The sequence below is a fragment of the Argopecten irradians genome, chromosome 13 (genome assembly GCF_041381155.1).
Source record: "Argopecten irradians isolate NY chromosome 13, Ai_NY, whole genome shotgun sequence".
Classification (NCBI taxonomy): domain Eukaryota; kingdom Metazoa; phylum Mollusca; class Bivalvia; order Pectinida; family Pectinidae; genus Argopecten; species Argopecten irradians.
In genome coordinates this window covers 17,448,911-17,474,123 of record NC_091146.1, presented here as the reverse complement: position 1 = coordinate 17,474,123, position 25,213 = coordinate 17,448,911, and the positions used below count along the sequence as shown (strand labels likewise).

Below are 25,213 nucleotides of genomic sequence, written 5' to 3'. Positions count from 1 at the left end.
GCTGGAAAACATGGAAATTAACTCAAATTTTGAAATCGAAATGCTCACCCTCTCCATGGTCATGGCAGCGAGAGATACTATTCCGGAAAAGGGGTACAAAAGTTATCAAAAGCCTTATTGGGATGAAAATGTGAAAAATGCACACGCGATAGCAAGGCATAAACATAATACATGGATCAACCACGGAAGGCCTAGAGGGCGATCGTACCCGTCATACGTACAATACAAAGAAGCTAAAGCTAACTTCCGGAAGCAACACGAAACCGCCTTTAACAATTATATTGACAAATGTGACCGAGAACTTGAAGAATCGGCAGAATACGATATTCGAGAATTTTGGAAGCTGATTTCTAGAAAGAAAAACAGGAAATCGCAAGTATGCAACAAATTGACGATTGATCAGTATGTTTGTAATAAACCAAAGGCTGTCGCGAATGTTTTTGCGGAATACTTTGAGCATATATATACTGACAAGGGTTTTTTTACAGATCGATATTTTAACGGTCAAATGAAAGAACACCCAATAGCTGTTCCGTCATTCTCTTTTCGTGAAATAGAAGCTGCGATTCGAAAATTGAAATTATCAAAGGCACCAGGCGTCGATGAAGTGAATAACGAACATCTTCGATATGGAGGGAGACAAACCGTTCTTATGATTATGAAGTTGTTCAACGCAATAAAGTCTCAAGGATACGTACCGAAGACATGGAGGATGGGCCTGACCATACCAATTTATAAAAGGAACAATAAGCCTCGTGACAGCCCGGATAGCTACAGGCCGGTCTCCCTACTTCCGGTCTTGTATAAACTGCTAGAAAAAGTGATATACGAGCGATTGTTAACGCAGTGTGAAATGTCGAATACGCCTTTCCCGTAGCGACAACAACAAGAATTTCAACGCCGTCTGGGATGCATCACAACGTCATTTAGCGTTCAAGAAACAATTCTCGCTAATCTGGAACAAAACAGTAAAACGTACGCGGCATTTCTAGACACGAAAAAGGCATTTGATTCAGTGTGGCATGCAGCTCTAATGTACAAGCTAAAGCGTATGGGCATAACGGGATCTCTATTTAACGTTATCAATTCCGCTTATACAGATATCAAAAGTTGTGTATGGATAAATCAAGTGCGCACATATTGGTACAACGTGCGCTCGGGAGTCCGGCAAGGTGGGGTACTCTCCGGATTTTTGTACCTAACCTTTATCAATGACCTATTACAACAACTAGAAGAACTGAAATGTGGTGCTATGATCTACGATATCAATTGTGGCAATCCAACCCTTGCTGATGACATGACACTCATTGCAACAAGCCCAAAGGCTCTCCAATATATGTTAAATGTGGCATCAGATTACGCTGAACGCTGGAGATATCAGTATAATTATAGTAAATGCTCAGTTGTTGTCTTCAATCAGAAACGAGATAAACCACATCAGATACAATGGTAGATGGGTGACGAGCTGATACCGACACGGGATGTTCAGGAGCATCTGGGAATTCCGCTTGACTCGAAACTGCGATCTACAACTAAAATCGAAAAGTCCTGTAGGGGAGGGAGAAATGAGCTGAACGCTTTTTCCGTAATAGGTAATGATCTCACAACGATTAATCCATCTACAGTGACAAAATTATACAAATCAGTAGTTTTACCTAGCGCCTTATATGGTTGCGAACTTTGGAATAACATGTTAAATATGGATTACGTACAAATAGCCCAATTTCAACATTATGTAGCCAAACGGATACTTGGTCTTAAAAAGCAAACCCGTTCAAACATGGTAGAAAGTCTCATCGGAACACATCGAATGTCGGCCGAAATTGATAAAAGAAAACTAATGTTTTTTGGTGTGCTAGTTTCACTTCCGCCAACGTCACAGGCAAAGCAAATATTCATTCGAAGCGTTCAGTACAGCATTAGTGATGTCGATCAGCGTTTTAGGCACAGCGGATTTATACCGGATGTGATAACATTATTTGGTAAATACAATCTTTTAGAATTTCTTTCTAAGTACATAAACTATGGATATTTCCCGAACAAAACAAAGTGGAACTCCATTGTTAAAGACATTGTCTCAACCTATGAGAACACAGAACTTCAACTTCGATTAAGCAGGGATAAAGACTTTGTAAGGTTTAAATACGTACACAACACATACAAAAACCATTATGTTCTGCTAAATACAATCAGAACAGCCGAACACTTGAATTTCGTGAGACATGTTATGAAAATACTGGTGTGTGTTCCATATACAGATGTGATAAGAGTGTGTGTATCGTGTGGCGAATTATATCGGGATGCTGTGCTGCATCTAGTGACGCAATGTTGGGCCACTCAGCTATTCAGAGATGCCTACTTTGGTGTTTTGCAGGACACTTGTTACGAACTCGCTGCATGCCTCTCAGGCTTGAATGAAGAACAGATGTTGCATATATTGCTGGGTGGGACGCCTCGGATTTATGGGCGCCTGGGTATTCCAGAGGAACGAATACATGAACTCCTGGTGCTGGGAATGCGCTTTCTGTGCCATTGTATCCCACTGAAAACTGACTTTGATATTTTATATCACCGCAATATGCCTATCTAAATAGTGTTACTCATGACTAGGGAGTTTAATAATTAATATTTAGAAGGTTATATTACTATATAATGATTCGATCTATTTATGGTCTATACAATAATGTACTTTAACTAATGTCATATTCAATATCTTGAATGATTCGAGTTATATATTAGCTATACTGTCTTTCTATTGATGATTATGTAAAATTATTCTTGTGTTATGAATCAACAACATGATTGAGTCTTTATGCTATTGTAGTCAACTTGATACCATACATCAAGAAAGTATATATGTATATACTATAGTTTCAAATGCATATATTTACCTTGTATTTAATCTTTGTATCTCAGTTTTGGGGAATAAAAGAAATGATGATGATGAGTTATTTGATCTCTTATCAATCAGGAAAAACAAAAACAAAAATATATAGAAATGCGAAAGAGAATTATTGTTATACCCTCATTAAAATTACAAAACATCAGCGGGTACGTATACAGAGCATAGGATTGTTATCTAAGTGGGACTTCAAAATAATCCATTTTCATGCTCGAAATTTTTAGACTAGTAGCGTCTCAAACTGAATTATTACAGCAAAACGCCAACTATTAGCTATATGGTATCACATTAAAACTGTGGTAAGACTGTCATTCCGTAAATACCATGACACTTTCCGAAACGTTTTGTGTCTTTTAGAATGAGCACATCCATTGTTATTTCCAGTGTAGAATGTAAGGAAATGTCAGATGGTTACTACAGTGTCACATATTTCTTTCACTAGTTCTCTGTCTTCGATGGCGATAAGCTGATGTGACATTACATTACCGGGTTACCATCGTGGTTCTAACTTGTCAACCGTCCATGGCTAGAGTTAACATAAGAAACGTCGGTTTCATGGATGTGGGAGCTCTTCCTGTTTCCAACCTAGTGATTCACATATCGTATATGATGTTCCAGACTTCCCCGGCATGATGGAAAATACACCAGATCCACATTATACGAAGGGCTGAGCTGGTTCTCCTTAATTCGTATGAAGCACAATTGCCCATTCTTGTGAATCTTCAGTGACCATAGATGACACATGTGGAATCTTTGATGTCATAAATGAGGTCTGCAGTTAAGTTCCACTATTTGCCAAGTCTGGAAAGCACTGTAGCCAACTTTTTTTTCTGGAATGTCTTCAATGCTCTCTTTACGCATACACCAGATGTGACACAACTAGCACCTTCAAAGGAGTGGGGAAAAGTCAAACCAATGAAAAACATTTAACATTTATGGCCTTATTAATGACCTCGATGATATCACCTGTGCCATTTACGGAGCTATGTGCTAAGGAGAACTAATTCCACCATTCGAAGAATATGGATCTGGTGTAATTTCCATTATGCCTTAGAAGTCTGAAACAGCATATACGATATCTAAGAATCTGAGGTAGATCCCACGTCTCTGAACTTGTTGTTTCTGATATAACCTCTGGCCATGTATGGGTCATGAAAGATGACAGGCTAGAACAACGCTTGTGATGTAGTGTCACATCAGCTCATCGACATTGAAGACGACGCTCTGGATTTCGACGAATTTGATTCTCAAATATCTCGACTACTCTGATTTAGACTACTAGCTACCAGACATGCCGAGTCTCTTCATTGGATTAGAGCAGTGAGACGAGAAAGCACGCACAATAATAATGGTTATCAATAAGAACCAGTGAAAGAAATATGTGACACTGTAGTAACCATCTGACATTTTGCTTATGCTATGCATAGGAAATAAACAATGAATGTGCTCATTTTCAAAGACACAAACGTTCTGTAAACTGTTAATGGTATTAATGGAAACACAGGCTTAGCTTAGGTTATATTTGTTTCGTCTCAGTAGGTGTTGTGCTGTAATAATTATTTTCGAGACGCTGATAATCTTCAAAATTTCAAACATGAAAATGGATTATGTAAAACTGTGACTTGTCCCACCTAGATATTCTGTCAATTTTACATTATTATTTTTTTACTTTTAAATTGTCAATAGTCAATGTTCTATTTAATGAAATTATAATACACCAGGAAACTGTAGTGTCAGCGGTTTGGAGTTCGAAAAATGGCATATGCCCATTATACGCACCCGGTCATGTTTTGTAAACCTAATGAGGGTATAACAATAATTATCTTTTGCATTTCTATATATTTTTGTTTTTGTTTTTCCTGATTGATAAGAGATCGAATAACTGATTACGAATAATAATTTGTTGTTTGGAAACATTTTGCTGCATCAAGCCAAATATGAAAAATTTGCTGATTTTTTTTTTCATTTTTGAGCTTAAAATCGTATTTTTTCATTCCCTGCGTACAAATCACTACACATATTGGATCATTTGGTCCCGATATGTATTAGTTGTTCTATTGTGGTCATTTTGATACCTCATTTGTTTACTTCAGTTGAAAAATGTCAATGTTATGACTGTTTTTCCCTTTTTAGTGAAATTCGAGATGGCGACAATCTTGATGACGTCATAACCGGAAGTTCATCCCAACTTATGCAATGTTAACATTTTGATTTGTGATCAGTGGTTCATAAGGGTTAAGAAAAATATTGGTTTGGAGGTTGGGGGGGGGGTTGCATCTGGGACCCTCCTAGCCCATGACCTACCAGTGGCGTAGGAAGATGAAACGTAATGGTGGGGGGGGGGTGCAAAGGTTCTCAATATTTTGTAACCCCCTCCCCATCACCACCCTCCAATCCAATCCCCGCGCCGCACCTACAGGAGGAAATTAATTCAACACACAACCATATATACTTTATATACTTTTTCATATATCATTTAATATAATCCTTGTACACATTTATATACAGTGGGGTCGCTAAAAGGAAATTAGCGAATACGCAAATTGGCCAAATTAGCGTGTGAGCGCCGAAGGCGCGAGATTTTGGGGTCTGGGGGTCGACCCCGGGAAAGATATTACGATTTAGAATGACTGAGATGAGTTTTACAATATATTTTGATGATTTTGCGCGATCCCGAAAGCGCGAGATTTTGGTGTTTGAGGGATTCGGGGGTCTCCCCCGGGAAAAATATTACGATTTTAGAATGGCTAGGGTGAGTTTTACGATGCATTTTGATGAATTTGCGAGAGATTTTGGTGTTTTGGGGGTTTGGGGGTCTTCCCCGGGAAAAAAATATAACGGCAGTGATAGTAAACCCTGACGGCAGTGATAGTAAACCCTGGAGTTTTACAATGTATTGTAATGATTTTAAAGGGTTCTTACCATGGTAATTTTTCGATTTAAAGTCACCTGCATTTAGAAATGATAAATTGTAATAATTAAGTCGTCATATCATTGTGCAACCCTGCTCGATATGAACATACAGGCTTCACATTATCGGTACATTGTTTTGTAACTCAAAATGATAATGAATTACTTGTCTTGCTAAGACATATAAACAAAGTAATCTATTAAGAGACATTTTTTGAAATACAAATGTAGAATCCCTTAATTGACATTTTTAGTGTAGTTCATGTGTATTTGAATTTCTACTATTAAAGATTTGAACATTATGTGCTTGAACGTTTTAGGAAATACGCCGCGCAGCGGAAAGTTTTTTTTTAGAATGAATTACAAAAAAATGTGCAGGAGGACCCTTTTTTCTTTCAAATATGCATTTTTAGAACATTTCAGTTGGCGAAAATGGGGGGGCAAAAAGACATATTTGCCCTCCCCCGTCCTGGGGAACGGGGGGGGGGGGGCAGTTGCCTCCCCTGCACCCCCCTCGCTTCCTACGCCCCTGAGGGCCAGATCATGATTACAGTTAAAACGAATAATATTAATCCTATTCTATCCTATCCCAACCGTTTTTGATCATGTGTTAGAAGTCTTCTGTCCGTCATTCAGAGCTACGTCATCGCAGCTAGACTCCAGTATGACCATTTGTTATAGTGAGTGGAAACAAAAAAAAAAACGAACATTTATGAAATAGATCATGTACTCACTAAAACGTTGGGGATTGATACCACTTTCTGTTACAATATACATACTAGTTCTAAGTATGTCCTAACAGTATTAATATATATGTGTATACATATTATACTATCAAGGGTATGAACTCGAAGATAGAGAAAAACCGACCAAAATTTTTAAACTATAATTTTTCAATAAACGGGCTCTATACACCAGTGACGCATATCTTATCCTAAGGAGAAATTCTTTATCTTCGCAATGAGTGTTTGGTGAACAAAATTGGCAAAGTATTTTGTAGTTCACTAACGTTTACCACCACCGCTATGATTTTTTTTGGAACCCTTCTCGATGTTTTCGACCAGCGCAACACTACATAATTTGCATAATGTATTCGCAATATGTAAAATCAAGAAGCGTTCCGAAGAAAACATAGACACGGCGGTTCGGTGTAAATAACTATGAGAATGTGGCAGACGCAAAGGAAGATAACTCTGTGATGCACAACTACACAAGGGTAGATAACTCTATTATTGTCCACAGATGTATATGTTTGAATAGTAACGGCGTCCATATATAGACGTACAACGTCTCGATAAGAAAGACACTTTTTATAGCCGGCCAATGAGATTGCAGCCGAAGCCACGGTCATGCATATTATATCAGCCACGAAACCAGTATGCATTTTTAATTAGATGACTTCAAGATGTTTGTCATAATTGGGCTCATATCGTCATAATGACGACACTTTGTATAGATGTAAAACTTGGATGATTTTAAAAGGAAAATAATCGCTCTTTCCAACGGGTAGTAACCGTTTTTTTTATGACAATGTACTAGAAATGTGTTTTTAAAACCGCTAAAGGTTAATTATATATAGCGGGTCAGACCTATAGTACCATGTAGAGTATGATTTTTATCATTTTTAATCTAGGCCTCTTAAACGTCTAAAAATGGTCTTAGGGCACTCTGTTGGGTCCATGATTATATAATCTGTAACTAATTCTCAGATCCCTGTGGGGTAGATACCTCTGTGATCATTGTAACTGTGTGATATACTTCAGTTAAAGTTATATGTGCCGTATTTTTTCATACTCTCCAAATCAAAGATGAGCTTTTTAATATGTTATTAATCACCAAAAATTACCAACGGCAACTTTTTTGAAAATTACAGTACTTTCAATTTTTTTATAACATGCATAGGTTTAAATAATCGGTTAACATCATTCAATTTTATTACTCTAAAATATAAATCATAATTTACCCTTTTCGAAGAGGCCTAAATGTTACGTTTTAAAACTTAACTGCTGAATTGGTTTTTTTTTAATTATGGGGTTTTAAAAGAACAGGGGGACAGAAGGGACAGTGGTATCTAACCGGTTTTTTGCTCGAGGAAGCTCTCTCCAACAATACATTAACTAATTATTTACTGTCACTAACACACACAATTATCTAAACAGTGAGTTTAGAGGATTCAGTAAAAAATGTAGGTGATTCTACTAATTGAGACAACAATATATAGAATAAGCATATCCCCTCGCAAGTGAGAGGAGGACTGATTGTCGACCAACAAGTTAGCTATTGAAATCACCCTGTAAATACAATGTTAGTTATCACCCGTGTTATAAAGGCTTGTTCAATACAATTGAGATATGTGAGACCAGGTGTGGGTAACTGGAGAATTCGGAGGTCTATAAAAAGTACCATACAAAAACTTTCTGTGCCAAGAAACTATTTCCAACCATACACATTCTATGGTTGGTTAATTCAACATCTGCCTACGCTTTGCAGGTATAGTATCTTTAACATAGACAGATATACCTCCGCCAGTAGTGACGATCAGGCCTACAGTAACAGAATGGGTCAAGTAACCAGGCAGACTGAGTTCTGGAGAGATATCTGTGACCTTTAGCCAAGTTTCGGTAAAACGATAAAATAGTGCATTTGTTAAGTTCGGTATAAAGTATATCGACTTTTTTATTCAGACTTTGAACGTTTGAGATGGACGAATGAAAAAAAATATGCTCAAGGTTCAAGCTGTTCACTTATATTGAAAAAAAAGTGATGATGAAGATGAATTCAGAGACTGAAGGACCGGGATTTATTTCAATATCACCGGACAAAGGATAGTTGCCACTGAATAAGCGAGAAAAAAAAAAAAAAAAAGAGAAAAAAAATGGGCAAAAACATTTTTCTACTGTAGAAAAAATGATGTTAATAAACTTGCGAAGACAACTATTACGAAAAGAATGGATTAAAGACCTAACAAATGACAAATATATTAATAAGAATCAGAAGTAATAACCCAACACAGTAGGCGTGACTTAAGGATACTCAAATAGATGACAATGTTTTGAGGACTGAACACAGTTGTTGAGTTACCAATTCGAGCTTACGATAGAGCGATAAATGAATCATTATATTTTGAAACAAATTTGGAACCCCTTTCAGACAGAAGAGCTAAAAGAAAACTACAGTTCTACTAGGCTATCATATAATCCTTATACTTTAAGAAATTGTGAAAGTTTCCAAATTCCAATTATCGACTCCACTACAACAAAATCTTTCTTTCCCACTACTTAAAGAAGCTCGAACAACTTAGATGTTAAAGTTAAATCTTTACCTTTTTCTTCCTTTAAACTAGCTCTTTCTCAGTCTATATCTATGAGTCTACCATGTTATTTTAATTATGGAGAAAGAAAATTTAATATTATACATACTAAATTAAGTCATCAGTGTAGTTCTCTAAACGATGACCTTTTCCGTGTAAATTTGGCACCAAATTCTATTTGTATAAATTGTGGCTACACTTGTGAAAATGCTAACCATTTCTTTTTTGTATGTTAAAATTATGCTGCTGCCCATACAGAAATGCTCCAAGTTTTAAATGATTTAGATATACAAGTAAATTTAAATTTATTTACTTTATGGAAATGAAAACTTGGCTTTGGAAGTAAACTGTCATGTATTTGAACTTGTGCATTCATTTATAAAGTCCAGCAGAAGATTTGGAATTCTACATAATATTATAATACATAGTATATATCTTGTTGTTATATACTCTGACAAATATACCCGTAATTATTATTTATACCTATAGTATGTATGTCATCACCTGTAAATATTTTATGTTGATTGAAGAAGGCTTCTTAAGTTGAAATAACTGCCTAATCCATTTGTACATTTATGACAATAAGATATGTTTAAAAGTCAAAGGGTAACAGGGAACCGGTCCATGGTCCTTTATCAGCAGACCAGCTAGAGTCTGTTTTGAGCAGGTGTCTGCCAGGGTTGCCCAACAGCTAGTGGAAGCAGTCCATCAGGAAACTGAGCTGGTTTGCACAACTCCCCGCCTGAAGGTACTAGTAATTCAAACGCATTCAATTACAATACTTTGGCATGAAATGTAAGCCATTTTAACCCAACCAATCCTACATCAGGTTCAAAGCGTTTTGTGACGATTTGGGTGTTTCAGTATCATGCACTATAAGACAAAAGATAATCATTAGGGAATTTTTGGCCTTGGGCAGCTTTTGTGAAAACCTGCCCCAATTGTTGAAGATAAACATTTTTCTGTTGTTAACGGGCAGTTGGTAATGTAAGAAAAACAAAAGAGTGTGAAGATAAATGACATTGATATGTGGACGGATGCTTTTTACTATTTTCATTTCTGTCCATATATATCTGCCCATCCTGAGGATATTTGGGTTGGTGGTTGTTAAAGTATATGCATACAGTTAAGTTAGGGGCCAGGAGAACTGGGGACTGACATGGAAATTTTATGACGAACAGTTTCGCCTTAAAAAGGTTCGTCACAATTCATTGCGATGGTATCAGTTTGTTTCACCAGGAGTTGTGGCTCCTCTATATGTATGGAAATTCTGGAGTAGTAGGTAATAAGTCTGGTCAAAAACAAACAGATGTCTGTAATTCATGTTAAGACTATAAATGATAGAGTTGATAGCCATCTTCCTATCTCATGATTACCAGAGTTGTTAGTTAAGTTAATACAGATATTATCAGTGGTTTGTAGTCGGTATTATTTTCAGCTCGCCTTTTACAATTGTTGAACCACCAGCCCATTTAGTTATACATTGTGGGGTGAATGATGTAGCACAGGTTAATTCATGTGAGTTAAGGCATAGGCTGATATTAAGGATTGTTGACGAATTTTCAGGATATGTTCCCTACCAATAGACTGGTGTGTCAGCCATTTTACCTCGCATTAATTGGCGGGGTGAAGTTAATTTACAGTTAAAACTGATTCCAGTGAGAATCATTAGCCAGATAGGGTCTTGCAATGGTAGGTGAGGTGGTTGTTACATTGAGACATCCAGAAATAACTGATAAGAACTAAGTTTTGTTTTCGGATGGTGTTCACTTGAGTCGGATAGTAATCTTTTTTTTTTGTATCGTTTGCAGCATTTGTAACTAGCACAGAAATTTTCTTCTCCTTTTGGCGAATTAGGCACTTGGGCCTGGTTGCTTTAGTTTTAAGCAAATGTAGTTGGTAATTGTTTGGTGCACGTTTCGTTAAGTTGGTGCTTGCAGTCAGGACAATCATAAATCCAAAAAAAAAAAAAAAAAAAAAAAAAAAAAAAAAAAAAAAATTGAATACAAAATTTATTGATTGATTTTGTTTTGCTATGCTGCATTAATTTGTATATTTTTGAGGAAGAGTTTGATATTGCTGGTTTTATTTGTGGTCGCCCTAATACGCCCAAATTTTGGTTGGGTCGGTGTCCTCTTTTATGCGATTTGCATAATTTTTGTGCGTACATTTGTTTGGTTACGCTTCAGCAGAGCAATTGGCTCATTTTGACATCTGCTCTTCCTCATATTTGTTATTTTGGCACTTATTTGTATGGTGCATCTTGTTATTTTAGCACAGGTTTTTATATGCTATTTTTGATATGGCTTGGCACTTATTTGTATGGTGCATCTTGAATTTTTAGCATTGTTGCCATTTTTGATATGGCTTTACGCAGCAAATTTATTTATATTTGGCCATTTTTTCTTGGAATTGTCCTGACTGTAACGCATTTCTGTTGGCGGTGACAACATCTAATGTTGTCATTTGGCGGTGTTTCACTTGGAGCAACAGAAAATGCTGATATAGAATTTGTAAGTCTATTATATACAACAGCTTCTATTTTGTGGAATTTCCTGTTCCCAGTTTCCATCAGCATTTGTAATATTAGCTGTTTTTAATTCTCATGTTGAAGCTTTGGCCAACTTCTGCCATTCCTATTAGGTTAAAAATATATTCAAATATAGTTTAATATTCCCATTGAAGGCTAAGTATTATAATGAAGGTTGTTATTGATTGAATATTGATTGGATATTTTCAATTAAAATTAAGTCTTGGTAAATATCAATTTTGTGTTTGTCTTCTTTCTTTTGATAATAAGAACTAATGGTCTCTCAATTAGTTCAGTTTTTTATCAGATGAAGACAAAAGAGTTACGCCCCCTGTCCTTCTATAGCAGTGGAACTCTCCTGTTGGGAGGTGAATCCTCCTTTTTAATCTAGTTTACGTACAGGGAAGGTGCACAATATTTGCTCCCATAGATTTGTTTGCCAAAAAACCCACCCTTCCCCATATTTGTTTTTTCTATTGCTAGTGTGCATCTTGATTGATATCCATTTTGGCAGGTGTTTTCACCTTGGAGGCTTCAGCATGATTTCAGAGTGCAAAGTTATTCCAGGGCATCATGCATATTGCGGTGATACTGAACTAGAATGTAAATTCCATTTGTACCTTGGAGTATATAATAGAATGTCTTGTATACTACTATATACACGAGCTTATTACTCTTGTGGAAATTTTCCTTGTTCCCCAGTATTCATTTTTATTTTAGGCTGTTTTAATTTCTCATGTTGAAGCTTTGGCCAACTTCTGACATTTTCATCGATTAGTGTTAAAAAGTATTATTCATACTTTATGTTTAATATTCCACTTGAAGGATAATAGTAATAATTATGAAGGTGGTATAGAATTAGAAATACTTTGATTGGATATTTTCAATTAAAATTAAGTCTTGGTAAATATCAATTTTGTGTTTGTCTTCTATTTGATAATAAGAACTAATGGTCTCTCAATTAGTTCAGTTTATCAGATGAAGACAAAAGAGTTACGCCCCCTGTCCTTCTATAGCAGTGGAACTCTCCTGTTGGGAGGTGAATAAAATCCTTTTTAATCTAGTTTACGTACAGGGAAGGTGCACAATATTTGCTCCCATAGATTTGTTTGCCAAAAAAACCCACCCTTCCCACCCATTTTTCTATTGCTAGTGTGCTGATTGATATCTTGCGTTTCTGCTGTCGGTTTTTAATTTGTATGTTTCAGCTCATCACTTCCTGTGTGAAGATCCTTCGTCGAGGCTTCAGCATGATTTCCCAGAGTGCAGTGGAAGTTATATTCCAGGGCATCACAGATTGTTTGGGACATATTGCGGTAGCAAGAATTATCTGAACTTTGTCGTGAAATTAATTGTTCTGTGTAAATTCCATTTGGCGGTGTTTCACTATGAGCAACAGAAAATGCTGATATAGAATTTGTAAGTCTATTATATACATACAGCTTCTATTTTGTGGAATTTCCTGTTCCCAGTTTCCATTTTAATATATAGCTGTTTTTAATTACTCATGTTGTAGCTTTGGCCAACTTCTGGCCATTCCTATTAGCGTTAAAAATATATTCAAATATAGTTTAATATTCCCATTGAAGGCTAAGTATTATTATGAAGGTTGGTATTGATATGTCGATATTGATTGGATATTCTTCAATTAAAATTAAGTCTTGGTATAATAATCCATATTTTGTGTATTTAGTCTTCTATATTGATATAAACGGAAAAACACAAGGGATAACAGCTGATAAAATGCATGTTAATGCTATGTTCTAGCATTCGATATTATAATTTCGAAGCCAATTAATAAAACCGCTTATATATGCCATTTACTAATGATGCCATGCCATGTCTTCGTCCCTGTGTTGCGAAAAGGAGAATTCATTTGATGTGATGCTACATCAACTATTGATATAATCGATCGTTTGGTAAAGACGTTTAATTCAACAGCACTTACTTCAGATTCACAACAGATAGACAGATTATCTGACGTGCGCTTATATTTGATACCATACCCTATATTTTTGATAACGTAATTCAGACATTATCAGATGATCATTGGTTGCGTTCATGAACTTAACCAGTTTCAAAACATTAACAAAATTTGAGTTATGGTTAAGAGTTGTATGATTAATAATTACTATTCACATTTACCATTGGATCATCTTTACAATACAAAATACACGCAAGACCAGATAACTCCTAAAATGTATATGGAAATACGTATGAAGTAATGGAAAATATTTTTGTTTTAAATTACTTACGATACGATTGGCACACCGACACAGGCCACGAGACAGGAGAGTACAATCAGCTTCAGCATCTTCGGTTTTTAGAATTTCTGAAAACATTTACATAAAATCAAAATCAATTACAAAAAATGGAAAAAAAAGACATTTATGCGTTTACATGATCATAACGGAAATTTTCACATTATGATAGCAATTTTCCTCATACTCTAATGGAATTAGTTTTACAGGAACAGATTAAACGCGATTTTTATTATTCTATGATTCCTGTGATTTTAATGTTTATTCTTTACTAAGTAGGTGATATTCTTATTTTTGAATAACTAATAACATTAGGTATTTGCAGAAACATTATTATGCATATACATGTATATGTTTCTCTGGTATCATACGTTTTGGTTTACATACAAACGATCGTTTCAATATTCCTCAAATAAAATGTGAATCATTTTTTTGGGTAATTTACTTTGGGAGTTTTTAAATAATTTCAAGAAAGATGGATCTGCATGATAATTAAACCAATATAGTGTAATAAAAGAATAAATAATAAATAACAAATATTATTAGCATCTATACATTCTGGGACATGAACAACAGTTAGGTATATACAATGTTTACAGTACACACGAAGAACAAATATTACACATTGACGTTGTGAGCATCGTCCAGCTAGAACAAGTATATTGTAAAAATTATGACCTTTGTTTTCAGAGATATCTACTGCTAGTCAAACAAGTCAGCTATGCAAGACACAAAACATCTTTACCCTTATATACAAAATGACGAAGGGAAACAATAGAAATGACATTTTTCATTAATTATTGGATATATCTTAGGTTACCTCTATATTTTGTGGCTATCTACATATGTTTATAAAGTGACGGTTTCCTTGTTTGGCCTATGACGGACAAAGCGATGTATAGCATGGCCTAAGGCAGTGTAGGTCTGTGATGCGATGATAAAACGTTTAAATCAGGATTAACGATTACACAAGAAAAACCTCAGCTATACATTATAAAGAATTGTTCATGATAATAATTCATTTATTTCATCCAGTTATATTGATAACGGTTCGTCATTTATTTATTACTGAAGGTTAATATGCGCAAATAAAAGAGCAATACTGCACAGTAGTTATGAAACATTAATTTATGGAAATAAAAACACAAAATGCGTCTTAAAATTAAAAAAACATATATACAATAACATTATAAAAGAAGGTAGCATTTTGTAACGTTTTAAACAAAGAAGCAAATATATAAACGAGAAACGGATGTGAGGAATGTTTAAATAATAAGAAAGAGTGTCCAATGGCGACAAAGCAAATAAAGGAAAATTGAAATATAGGTCCGACTTGTTTTATTTTCTTTACCCTGATCAAAATTCCATATTGTATATTTCAAACAGAATAACGACAGTCAGTAATTCTAAATGGGCGTCGCGTTCTTTTGTTATCTAATATTAACATTCTAACTTATGACTATTCATGAACTCCCTTTCGTCCAAAAGGTGTATATCTCAATTCGTTGATGAAATTGGGTACAGCCATGATGACCTACTCTATTCTTCGTTCATATTTGCAGTGTCGTTAATTTTTAAATAAACGTAGACCGTCCCTTCTGTGACGTCATACGTTTGTAACGTCGCTATCCGGATCCCGTAAACGTATTTTATTTCTCCGTACCCATCTATTATTACTCGCTTCTGACATCGGCATTGGAGAAAATACTTCGTCTGCAACCTTTCTGAGTTTTTACTTGAAGTGTGTCAATCTAAAGGTGTGGCAATAGGTAAATATAGTATAATTGTGAAGATTCGTGCATGAAGTAAAATCCAAGAATCACTAAACAGTCAGATGGAAAAACACATGGATTTACGGGGAGCCAAAATGAAAATTTTCACGTCAATAGTATGAATTACCGTTATCGATACAATTGTATACCTATCTTTTTGCAGAATAGAAATAAATTTACACAGTAGATGGATGCCTAAGGAAGTTAGTGGTGTTTTGAATGGAAACATTAGAGTTTCGAGCTTCGATATGCACTCTTCGTAAGATACCGGTATACTAATTTTCGTCCGGAAACGGAAAAAAACAAAATGCGGAAATAAAATTGCTGGAAAATATTTTCATTTTATTTTATTAAAATATTTACTTATAATTTGAAAGATGCTATAAGGAGAAATAGTTCATTTTTATACGGTATCACACAGAGCAAATATTCGTCTCAGAAAAAAACTGATGTATTTTCTGCTGAATTAGACTATTTTTGGAAGTTTGAGGTCAGGCCTACATGTAGCTTGCAAACTTGTTTGTTATATTTCATATAATAAATAAATAAAAATCATTAAGATATACAATTATTGTGTTATCTTGTATTCTTCAATAATATAATAAATATAGAAAATTAACAAGGGTAAATGAATAGTATAAAACATTAAACAGTGCTACGGATTTGCCTATTCGAAGGTTTTCAGGTCAAAATTTAAGGGGTATTAGAAAGCAAATCGGTCATATTTTGAAAAATAATACGGTGAGGTATACTTTTTATTGGTTTTTCTTATTGCAAATAAGTCAATCTTCATGGAAATCATAAAAAATCTATTTTTGCCATCCTGCAATATTACATGTACAGAAATTGCTTTTCCAGTCGTCATGTGCCATCCCTCTTACAAAATGTCTGTATAATGTGACAAATATTATAATACATATATATTGTCAGTTTAAACTGGTTACAAGCGTAAAAACTCTCCATGCTGTGAAGCTCTGTTTGCATATTGAATACTCGGATTGGTATACCATTGAACAACAAACAGTGAATTGAGTGGCGATCATTGGCTCACTTCTTTATTAAAGTGGCCGCATTTATTAAAATTCTTTTTTAAAAACATATACATCAAAATTATCATTTAACAATCTTACATCAGACATAAAAGACCAATTTTACATAAAAGTAAATATGCAAAGGTGAGCGGAATATCCGCCATCTTCCTTCTGACATAAAAAACCACAATGTTTTCATAAAGTAAATATGAAAGGATGAGCAGAATATCTGCCTTTTTGAAACCAATATATACGCTTAAACAAAAAACAAATGAGACATCAAATAGGGAGGAGAGGGAGGGTAAGCACAATACGATGAAATCAAATGTGATACAATGTTGAGTGTCAAACAAAGATGGCGATCGTTGAAAATTTTTTCTTCTTGTGACATGATGTCTGTGGTATTGACCAATGAAAATTGACCTTTAACTTATGACCCGGATGTTGATACCATATATGGCATGCAGAGAGCGCGAAAATTCAAACTAGTTAAATATATATGTATAACTGGTATGCAGTTTACAAAAATACGTTTGTTATTACAAACTTCAATTTTTGCCATCCTGCAATATTACATGTACAGAAATTGCTTTTCCAGTCGTCATGTGCCATCCCTCTTACAAAATGTCTGTATAATGTGACAAATATTATAATACATATATATTGTCAGTTTAAACTGGTTACAAGCGTAAAAACTCTCCATGCTGTGAAGCTCTGTTTGCATATTGAATACTCGGATTGGTATACCATTGAACAACAAACAGTGAATTGAGTGGCGATCATTGGCTCACTTCTTTATTAAAGTGGCCGCATTTATTAAAATTCTTTTTTAAAAACATATACATCAAAATTATCATTTAACAATCTTACATCAGACATAAAAGACCAATTTTACATAAAAGTAAATATGCAAAGGTGAGCGGAATATCCGCCAAAATGACAATAAATATTATGATATTGTCATCCGCCACCCAAACAGCATGGAGAATTATTGATACTTACTTATCAAATCAATATAAAAGCTAACATCTTCCCTTGTGTAAAAACATATTTGCCAACATGAATTATAGAAAACTGCTACAAAACATCTGATTACAAGAACAATATATACAGGTAAAACACTAATATCCTGATAAAAACAGGGGATGGATAACAAAAATAAAAAATACCTCTATTTCAAAAATTTATTTGCTACACACATTTATATGGACACTGTCCGGCGTACAAAATAAGTTTGACAGTGTATACAATTAAAGTACATATGCTGTATCAAAGGCTATAGCTATATATTTATACAATAGATATCTAGAGTTTGTTATGCAATAAGCAGACAGTTTAATTAAATGTTCATCAAAAATAAGAGAAGGGGCCCACGCGCCAACTCTTGATTTCAAACGTTAACACTGTCTGTAGAAGTTAAATGTCTTTAGCAGGGACCCACGCGCCTGCTTGTTCGAATTGAAAGGATATATACTTTGATTGCACAAATCTAATCTCATTTAAACATGAGCTACACAAAGCAGGGACCCACGCGCCTGCCTGTGTAACACATAAAACTTTCCCATACATAAACCTGTACTATCATATATAAATCAATAAGGTTGGCCTACAGCATTATATCTAGAATATAGCAGGGACCCACGCGCCTGCCGAGTTATAACCCTAAGCCCCTATAGCTAGAACTAGTTAGTTAGATACCTTGTACACTAGAGGTGCATGAAATTAGCATGATAAAAGCAAACTCAAAATTGGTGGTTTGCACTTTTCAAAGGGACTGCACGAATGTATTTCTTAAATGCCTCTGATTTCCATCTACCAAGCAGACGAATTTGTGAATCTGACATTCCTCGTTCAGCTGCTAGAGTTGCCCCTCCTATCCGGAAGGAATGCCCTTTATACAGAGAGCTGTCTAATCTACAGAAACCTAAACAACGTTTGACAGTGTGATCAAAAGTATGTCGGACCAAGGGAGTTTTATTTGGAGTAATGTATAGAGGACCTTCAGATGCTCCTCTTTCAGATAGGTAATCAATTAAAGCTTTAACAGGACATAATTGAGAGTCTTTCTCCAAGGTTGCAACTGTGACATTGTGTACCTGATGATTAGCATTATGTTTAAAATTGGCGAAGGCAATTTGGATGCATGTTGGAGTGCTCCCTTTATAGCTAATGTTAATATCAGACAACTGAAGAACATTTCTCGCTGTGTTTGTACCAGTGTAAACAAGCTCTCCAATACGTGCTAGACCATAAAATGCTAAAGTGAATATTGAATGGTACATACATTGTTCATACCGCTTCGGACATAGATATGGGAGAGATGATATCAACAGCTTAAGAACTGGTTCTGTAATGGGAAGACGAGTATCATGAGTTGGGGCAAGTTTTGCAGCACCAGCGACAAGCTTTCTAATAACAAAATGTTTGGTAGGATCTGAGTAACCACCTAAGTTATGTACATATGCTAAGGCTGACAACTGGGAAGTAATGGTTGATGCTGACAGACCTTTCTCATAGCAATGCGCTATATATAGAGCAATTGTAGCATAGTTAAGTGGGTACTGAAGCTTGGTGTGTAGTATGTTAATACAAAAGCTATCTATATCAGACAGAACCTTGTTGTAAGTTCTCAAGGTTGATGGTGCTAAACAAGCTGTCATCAATTGTTTTATTGTAATAGGTAAAGTTCCTGATCCAGTACAGAGTTCACTGGAGTTGGTTCGGGGGAAGCCGATGGACATAATGCTCTGAACTTCTCTACCTGTAAACGAGATAAAGCATCTGCAAGTGTATTTTCATGGCCATTTAGATGTACGCACCGAAAGAGTATGTTAAATTGAAGACATACCAAGACTAACTTGCGAATAAGACGCATTATCATAGGGTCTCGAGAAGACTGTTTATTCACTATTGGAACAAGGGCTTGGTTATCTGTGAAAAACCATATGCATTTATTTTGAAGTTGACCACCCCAAAGTAAAATAGCTAGCACAATGGGATAAAGTTCAAGTGTAGCTATGTTAACGCCCTTGATTTTTACCTTTGGGTGCCACAGGCCATAAAACCAAGTGTCCCTGAATACCCCACCATAGCCTAAACCTGAAGCGTCTGTATAGAATTGTATGTTATCACTATACAACCACCGGTCATCAAGAAAAAATTGTTTGCCATTAAAGCCCTGTAAAAATTCTCCCCACATAGATAGATCGGCTTTAGCCGATTGCGTTAAGCGAATTAAATGGAATGATTTGTTAAGGCCAGTGGTCAGATCAATTAGGCGACGCAAGAAAGCACGACCTGGTACAATAACTGTTGTTGCAAACTGTAGTGTCCCTATCAGAGACTGTAAATCTTTCAGAGTAACTTTTTTGCGTGTCTTAAATGTTGTTATTAATTCATTACTTTTTTCAAGTTTGTCTAAGGGAAGCCTAGCCTCCATGACTTGAGTATCAAGTGTTATACCAAGAAATGGTAATATCTGATTAGGACCAAAAGTTTTTTCTTTAGCTAATGGAATACCAATGTATTTACAGAGTTCTTGAAAAGACGCAAGTAAAGCTTGGCTTTCTTCTTTAGACTTGGAGATGAAGAGAAAATCATCCAAGACATGTACCACTGCTGGTGCCTTAAGCTTAGAATAAGCTACCCATTCTAAGGCTGTACTCAATTCTTCAAAAATTTTACAACTTTCAGAAAGGCCCATGGGTAAACATTTATCAAAATAGAAATTCCCTTCCCATTGTATACCTAACATATTTCTATCCTCAGGATGGATGGGTACAATTCTAAAAGCCGATTCTATGTCTGTTTTAGCTAAATAACAACCTTGACCTAAACATTTGATGTGATTTATTGCATCAGATATTGTAGCGTATTGAACTGTTGATGACTCCATGTCTATACCATCATTAATGGAAAGTCCCTTTGGATAACTAAGGTGGTGTATCATACGATATTTACCAGGTTCCTTCTTTGGAACTACTCCTATGGGGCTAACGTGGAAATTTTGATATGGGGGTATTGGAAATGGACCCGCTAAACGACCTGCTGTAACTTCTTTTCCGAGCTTTTCTTTAATAATTTGGGGGAATTCTTTTGTAGATTTGAGGTTTTGACATGTTTGCTTGAAGTCGCCTCCATGAAAATGGATACGAAAACCCTCTCTAAAACCTTGAACAAGATATTCCCGCTTCTCTTGATCATACCCATCCAGCATTTCATCTAGTCTATCGACGGCTATAGGGGTGACGATATCTATTAAAGCCTCTTGGTCTGGGGGAATAGGACTGAAACTTGTTATATACATAGGGGTTTTGGAAGCGTTGGGGACGAAAAGACCCCACATGGGAACGTGGAGTTTGAGAGGAGGTAGGACAAGCACTGGGATGATGTGATCCTTGACAGGAAGTGCAACCATGATAATGGTTACAACCCCCTTCAGCTCCAGGGCAGGGTCGACCATCTAAAAATTTGAAGCAAAACCCTTTAGGATAGGAAGGTGAGACTGTATTTCTCAGTGCTGGGGAAGAGTTGCTTCCCTTGCGTAGGAGAGCTTCGTGCCATAGCTCCCACTCAATATGGTCCCACGACCTGTCATTTGCTGAGGTATAATGCATTCGTCTGAATGCAGTATCGTAGTATTGCCAATCTGCCCCTTTACTTGCCAGTTTTCTTACCACTGACATATATTTTAGGACTGCACTAAACTTTTCTGGATATTTTTCACAAAAAATTGATGCGAAGATATGGAAATTGTTGGTCCATTGATCAATGGACAAAGATTTTGATTTATGTTTTGGCACCCACTGCACCACAGGGACCCCAGCCTTATATTTGATGATTTGCTCATAGCTCTCCTGCTCTTTTTTATCAATTAGAGCCATATCGATGTAATCACCAGCCCAAATTTTGTCTTTAGTGGACTGGGTGACCATGGCAGGTAAGGGGAGAGCAGAGGATATGAATTGTGTACCCTCATGATCAGTTGGGGTGGCCTGTGAAACAGTGGCTGCTACCTCTGTTGCATTGTGAAAAGAAACATGATAATTATCATCATTTAACGTCTCACCAATGGCCGTCTCCACAGGTGGTGCCATCGATGAATCCACCTGCGACGACACGTTCACTGTTCTGTTAGTGTTATTAGAGTTAAGTTCATTTTGTGGTCGTACTGATGGTTGGCCGAACTGCCTGCAGGCCTTTTCAACCCCGTCTTGGACCGCTCTGGCTATCATGGCTTCCACTTCCACTTCCGTGTATGTGCGGCTTGACTGGGTGCTAGACTCATTTGGAATACTTTGTGTGTTGGTGTCACGGCGTGAGGATTTTCTTTGCGATACAGTGGAATGGTTGGCAGCGGCCTTTCGTTTTGGTGGCATTTCTTGTTAACTAAATTGAAAAAACAAAATTTACATGTCAGTGGGATAGAAAGGGGGTCCGTGAAACTAAGTATGATTTTTAAGTATCCAGTCAATATTGCAAGTATTACAAGACATGAAGCTGTAATAATTTTGAAAACAAAACCATTTATACCGGCTGTTTACTATAGCTAGGAAGCGAGACGAAACACTATATGGTAATAAGTTTTTTTTTTTTTTTTTTTACAACATACAAGTATGACAGACAGGGGAAACATGCCATATATACCGACTGCTAAAGCAGTATTGGCAATAGTGATAAATCACCAGCATGAACCACACTGCTGAACCATACACAGTTTAAATGTCAATCCTTTATATAAACCTGAAACCATTAAAGGCCAGTTTTTTTTTTTTTTTTTTTTTTTTTTTTTTTTTTTAGACTATATATGAACCTGAAACCATTAAAGGCCAGGATTTTTTTTTTTTTTTTTTTTTTTTTTTAATTGATATAGACCTATATAAGCAAATATAAATATAAGTAATAAAAAATAAGTATGACAGACAGGGGAAACATGCCATATATACCGACTGCTAAAGCAGCATTGGCAATAGTGATAAATCACCAGCATGAACCACACTGCTGAACCATACATTTTTTTTTTTTTTTTTTTTTTTTTTTTAATGCATATATTCATATATTCTTAAATAGAAAGAATGGAGTGTGTCAATCATTCATCATTCAAGTTTGCCATTTAATATGAAATATAACTGTTAGGACCTTTAATTTATAACTCACCAAAAGAAAACTGCATCACATAAGACAACATATGTAAGATACTTGATTATATGTCAAAAGGGAGACAACTCGAGAATATGAACTGACCTAAATTTGTGGGGTCGAGTCGCATGCCTTTATGCCGAATAAAACGCCCCCGCGTACCGACTTAAAATAAGGCTGTTGACGTTTAAAGTGAACTCCGTCATGGTCATACAGGTTTACTAAATCTGTCATTCTCTCGTGACTCCAAAATTTACAAAAAACACTGCCAGCTAACAAAGTTTGTAGGCGATTGTTGATGTCTTTCACTCGTTGGTTGTAAGTGTCAATGTCAACGTCCCCTTTGTGTGAACGAGTCCTGAGACGAGGAAAAAGCTCTAAAACCACCACATATCGAACAAATGGGGCCGTAAATAATTGTTCTACGAAAGTTGAGAACTTGTCAAACACCACCTCGGGAGTCATGTCCGGTCGACTAATGTCGTTGCCAGCAATCTGTAAACATACTACGTCAGGGCGAAAATAATAAATATCGTCCATGTGGCTATGTAAAGTGTCTAATGTCCCTCCGGAATAACCAACCATATGTATCTGGTGAGAGTCTGGACGAAAACCTAAATTGACTGTGGTGGGCTTTTCATCACAAAACTTTGCTAAACGACGAATGAGACTGTGTCCCCAAATCAGTACAGACTTCGGAGGCTTATCCATCATCTATTATATATATTGTTTATCAGTACTTACGATAATGTAGAAAATGAAAATGTTACTCTCCCTGTATGAAGGATGTTTATATCGCAGCGGAATATTGACAGGACGCCATGTTTGTTGTTGTTGTTCAGCTTCGTTTCCGCTCAAGCGACGACAGCATGGTGAGCTTGCGTTGACAAATACCACATCTCAAATGCAAAAAATTCACTGTATGGTGAACATGAAAAACGCTTTCCGTCAGGCGATAGGAATCTGTAAGCCTTTAAGCACAATACGATGAAATCAAATGTGATACAATGTTGAGTGTCAAACAAAGATGGCGATCGTTGAAAATTTTTTCTTCTTGTGACATGATGTCTGTGGTATTGACCAATGAAAATTGACCTTTAACTTATGACCCGGATGTTGATACCATATATGGCATGCAGAGAGCGCGAAAATTCAAACTAGTTAATTATATATGTATAACTGGTATGCAGTTTACAAAAATACGTTTGTTATTACAAACTTCAATTTATATGTCACTTGCATTATCGATGATGCGTTGTCATTGATAAAAAATATACCATTAAAAATGTACGCATGCCAGTCAAACAATTTGGAGTTCTCGTGTACTTGCGGTATCTGTAGACTGGAACGAACTCACTGGAGACTGAAGGTTCAAAATGTAGACCTGCATTTGTCAGGAACCCGATATCGTATTGGTTGTTTAACTACGGGTATTGTTCTTAAAATAGCTTGGATCTTCTCATATGCAGTTACTAAACCATGACTGATAACGTGTATTTTAAATGACCAGATCAGCCAATTCTTTACAAAAGGATTCTATTTTACCGCTGTCAAACTATATACTTGTGTACATACATTTCTTTGGCAATACAAAATAAATGTCAGAATGACTTATGGGAGAAAACAATATAGTGCTGGTCAAAAATATTCGGACTTGTGAGCACGTAGCTCAAAAGACTTTTAGCCATAAAATGGTATTGTTTCGACCGAAAAGTATAGAAGTCTGGGTACGTATATTCGTTCAAGTCAGAAGTCTGCTGCGTCTTGGGTGCCCTCAGGCCACGGATTGCGGAAAATGCGCAAACCGCACGTATATGTAGTGTCTCTCCGCGGATCTTTCCATGCGGTTTGGGCACAAGTAATTGTACAACGTAAAATTGCCCTTTCCTATAAAATGCACTTAGATCCAAGATGGCGAACCTAATGTATTTCCTTTTTGATAAAAACAAGACGTAGGTTATGTATTGCTTTTACGTGATGCTAGAAAAAAATAGTTTTTGAATTCGAAGCGGGTTCCAACATATTGTAAAAACTCAAACACATTCTATTTGGCATCCTAGATACCCCAGGGGTTCATATCACTTATCTCTACACCCCTAAACCAAACAGAACAGGTTATTTTTAATCCTTTGATGTACATCAAAAGAGTCGTATAACGGTTGACTGTGTGGCTTTGAAGTTTGGCGTCGCTCTCTCCGTAATATTCAAAGAAAATTGCTTCAGGTTTGTGATTTGTTCAGATTTGTTGACCTGAGCTGCCTTCAGTTTTACTAATGGATAGTCTAGGGTTGTAGAGATCGTAAGTGAAAGGAACTCCTGGAGTATCGAGGATGTCCATTAGGCTGTGCCATATCAAATC

At 36.0% G+C, this 25,213-nt stretch overlaps 1 protein-coding gene across 2 annotated transcripts; it reads right to left on the bottom strand.

The window, feature by feature from the left end:
* Window positions 1–16,531: 16,531 nt before the first annotated feature.
* On the bottom strand, window positions 16,532–24,075 carry LOC138306781 (integrase/recombinase xerD homolog). Of its 2 annotated transcripts, none has more exons than XM_069247265.1 (3): window positions 22,960–24,075; window positions 21,785–22,104; window positions 16,532–19,477 (listed from the first exon to the last, which is right to left on the bottom strand). In XM_069247265.1, the coding sequence occupies exons 2-3, from the start codon at window positions 22,092–22,094 to the stop codon at window positions 18,459–18,461; spliced, it is 1,329 nt and encodes a 442-aa protein (XP_069103366.1). In that variant the 5' UTR covers window positions 22,095–22,104; window positions 22,960–24,075; the 3' UTR covers window positions 16,532–18,458. The 2 variants fall into 2 exon arrangements, with proteins under 2 accessions (XP_069103366.1, XP_069103365.1); XM_069247264.1 differs by having other exon boundaries at window positions 23,599–24,075.
* Window positions 24,076–25,213: the final 1,138 nt, after the last annotated feature.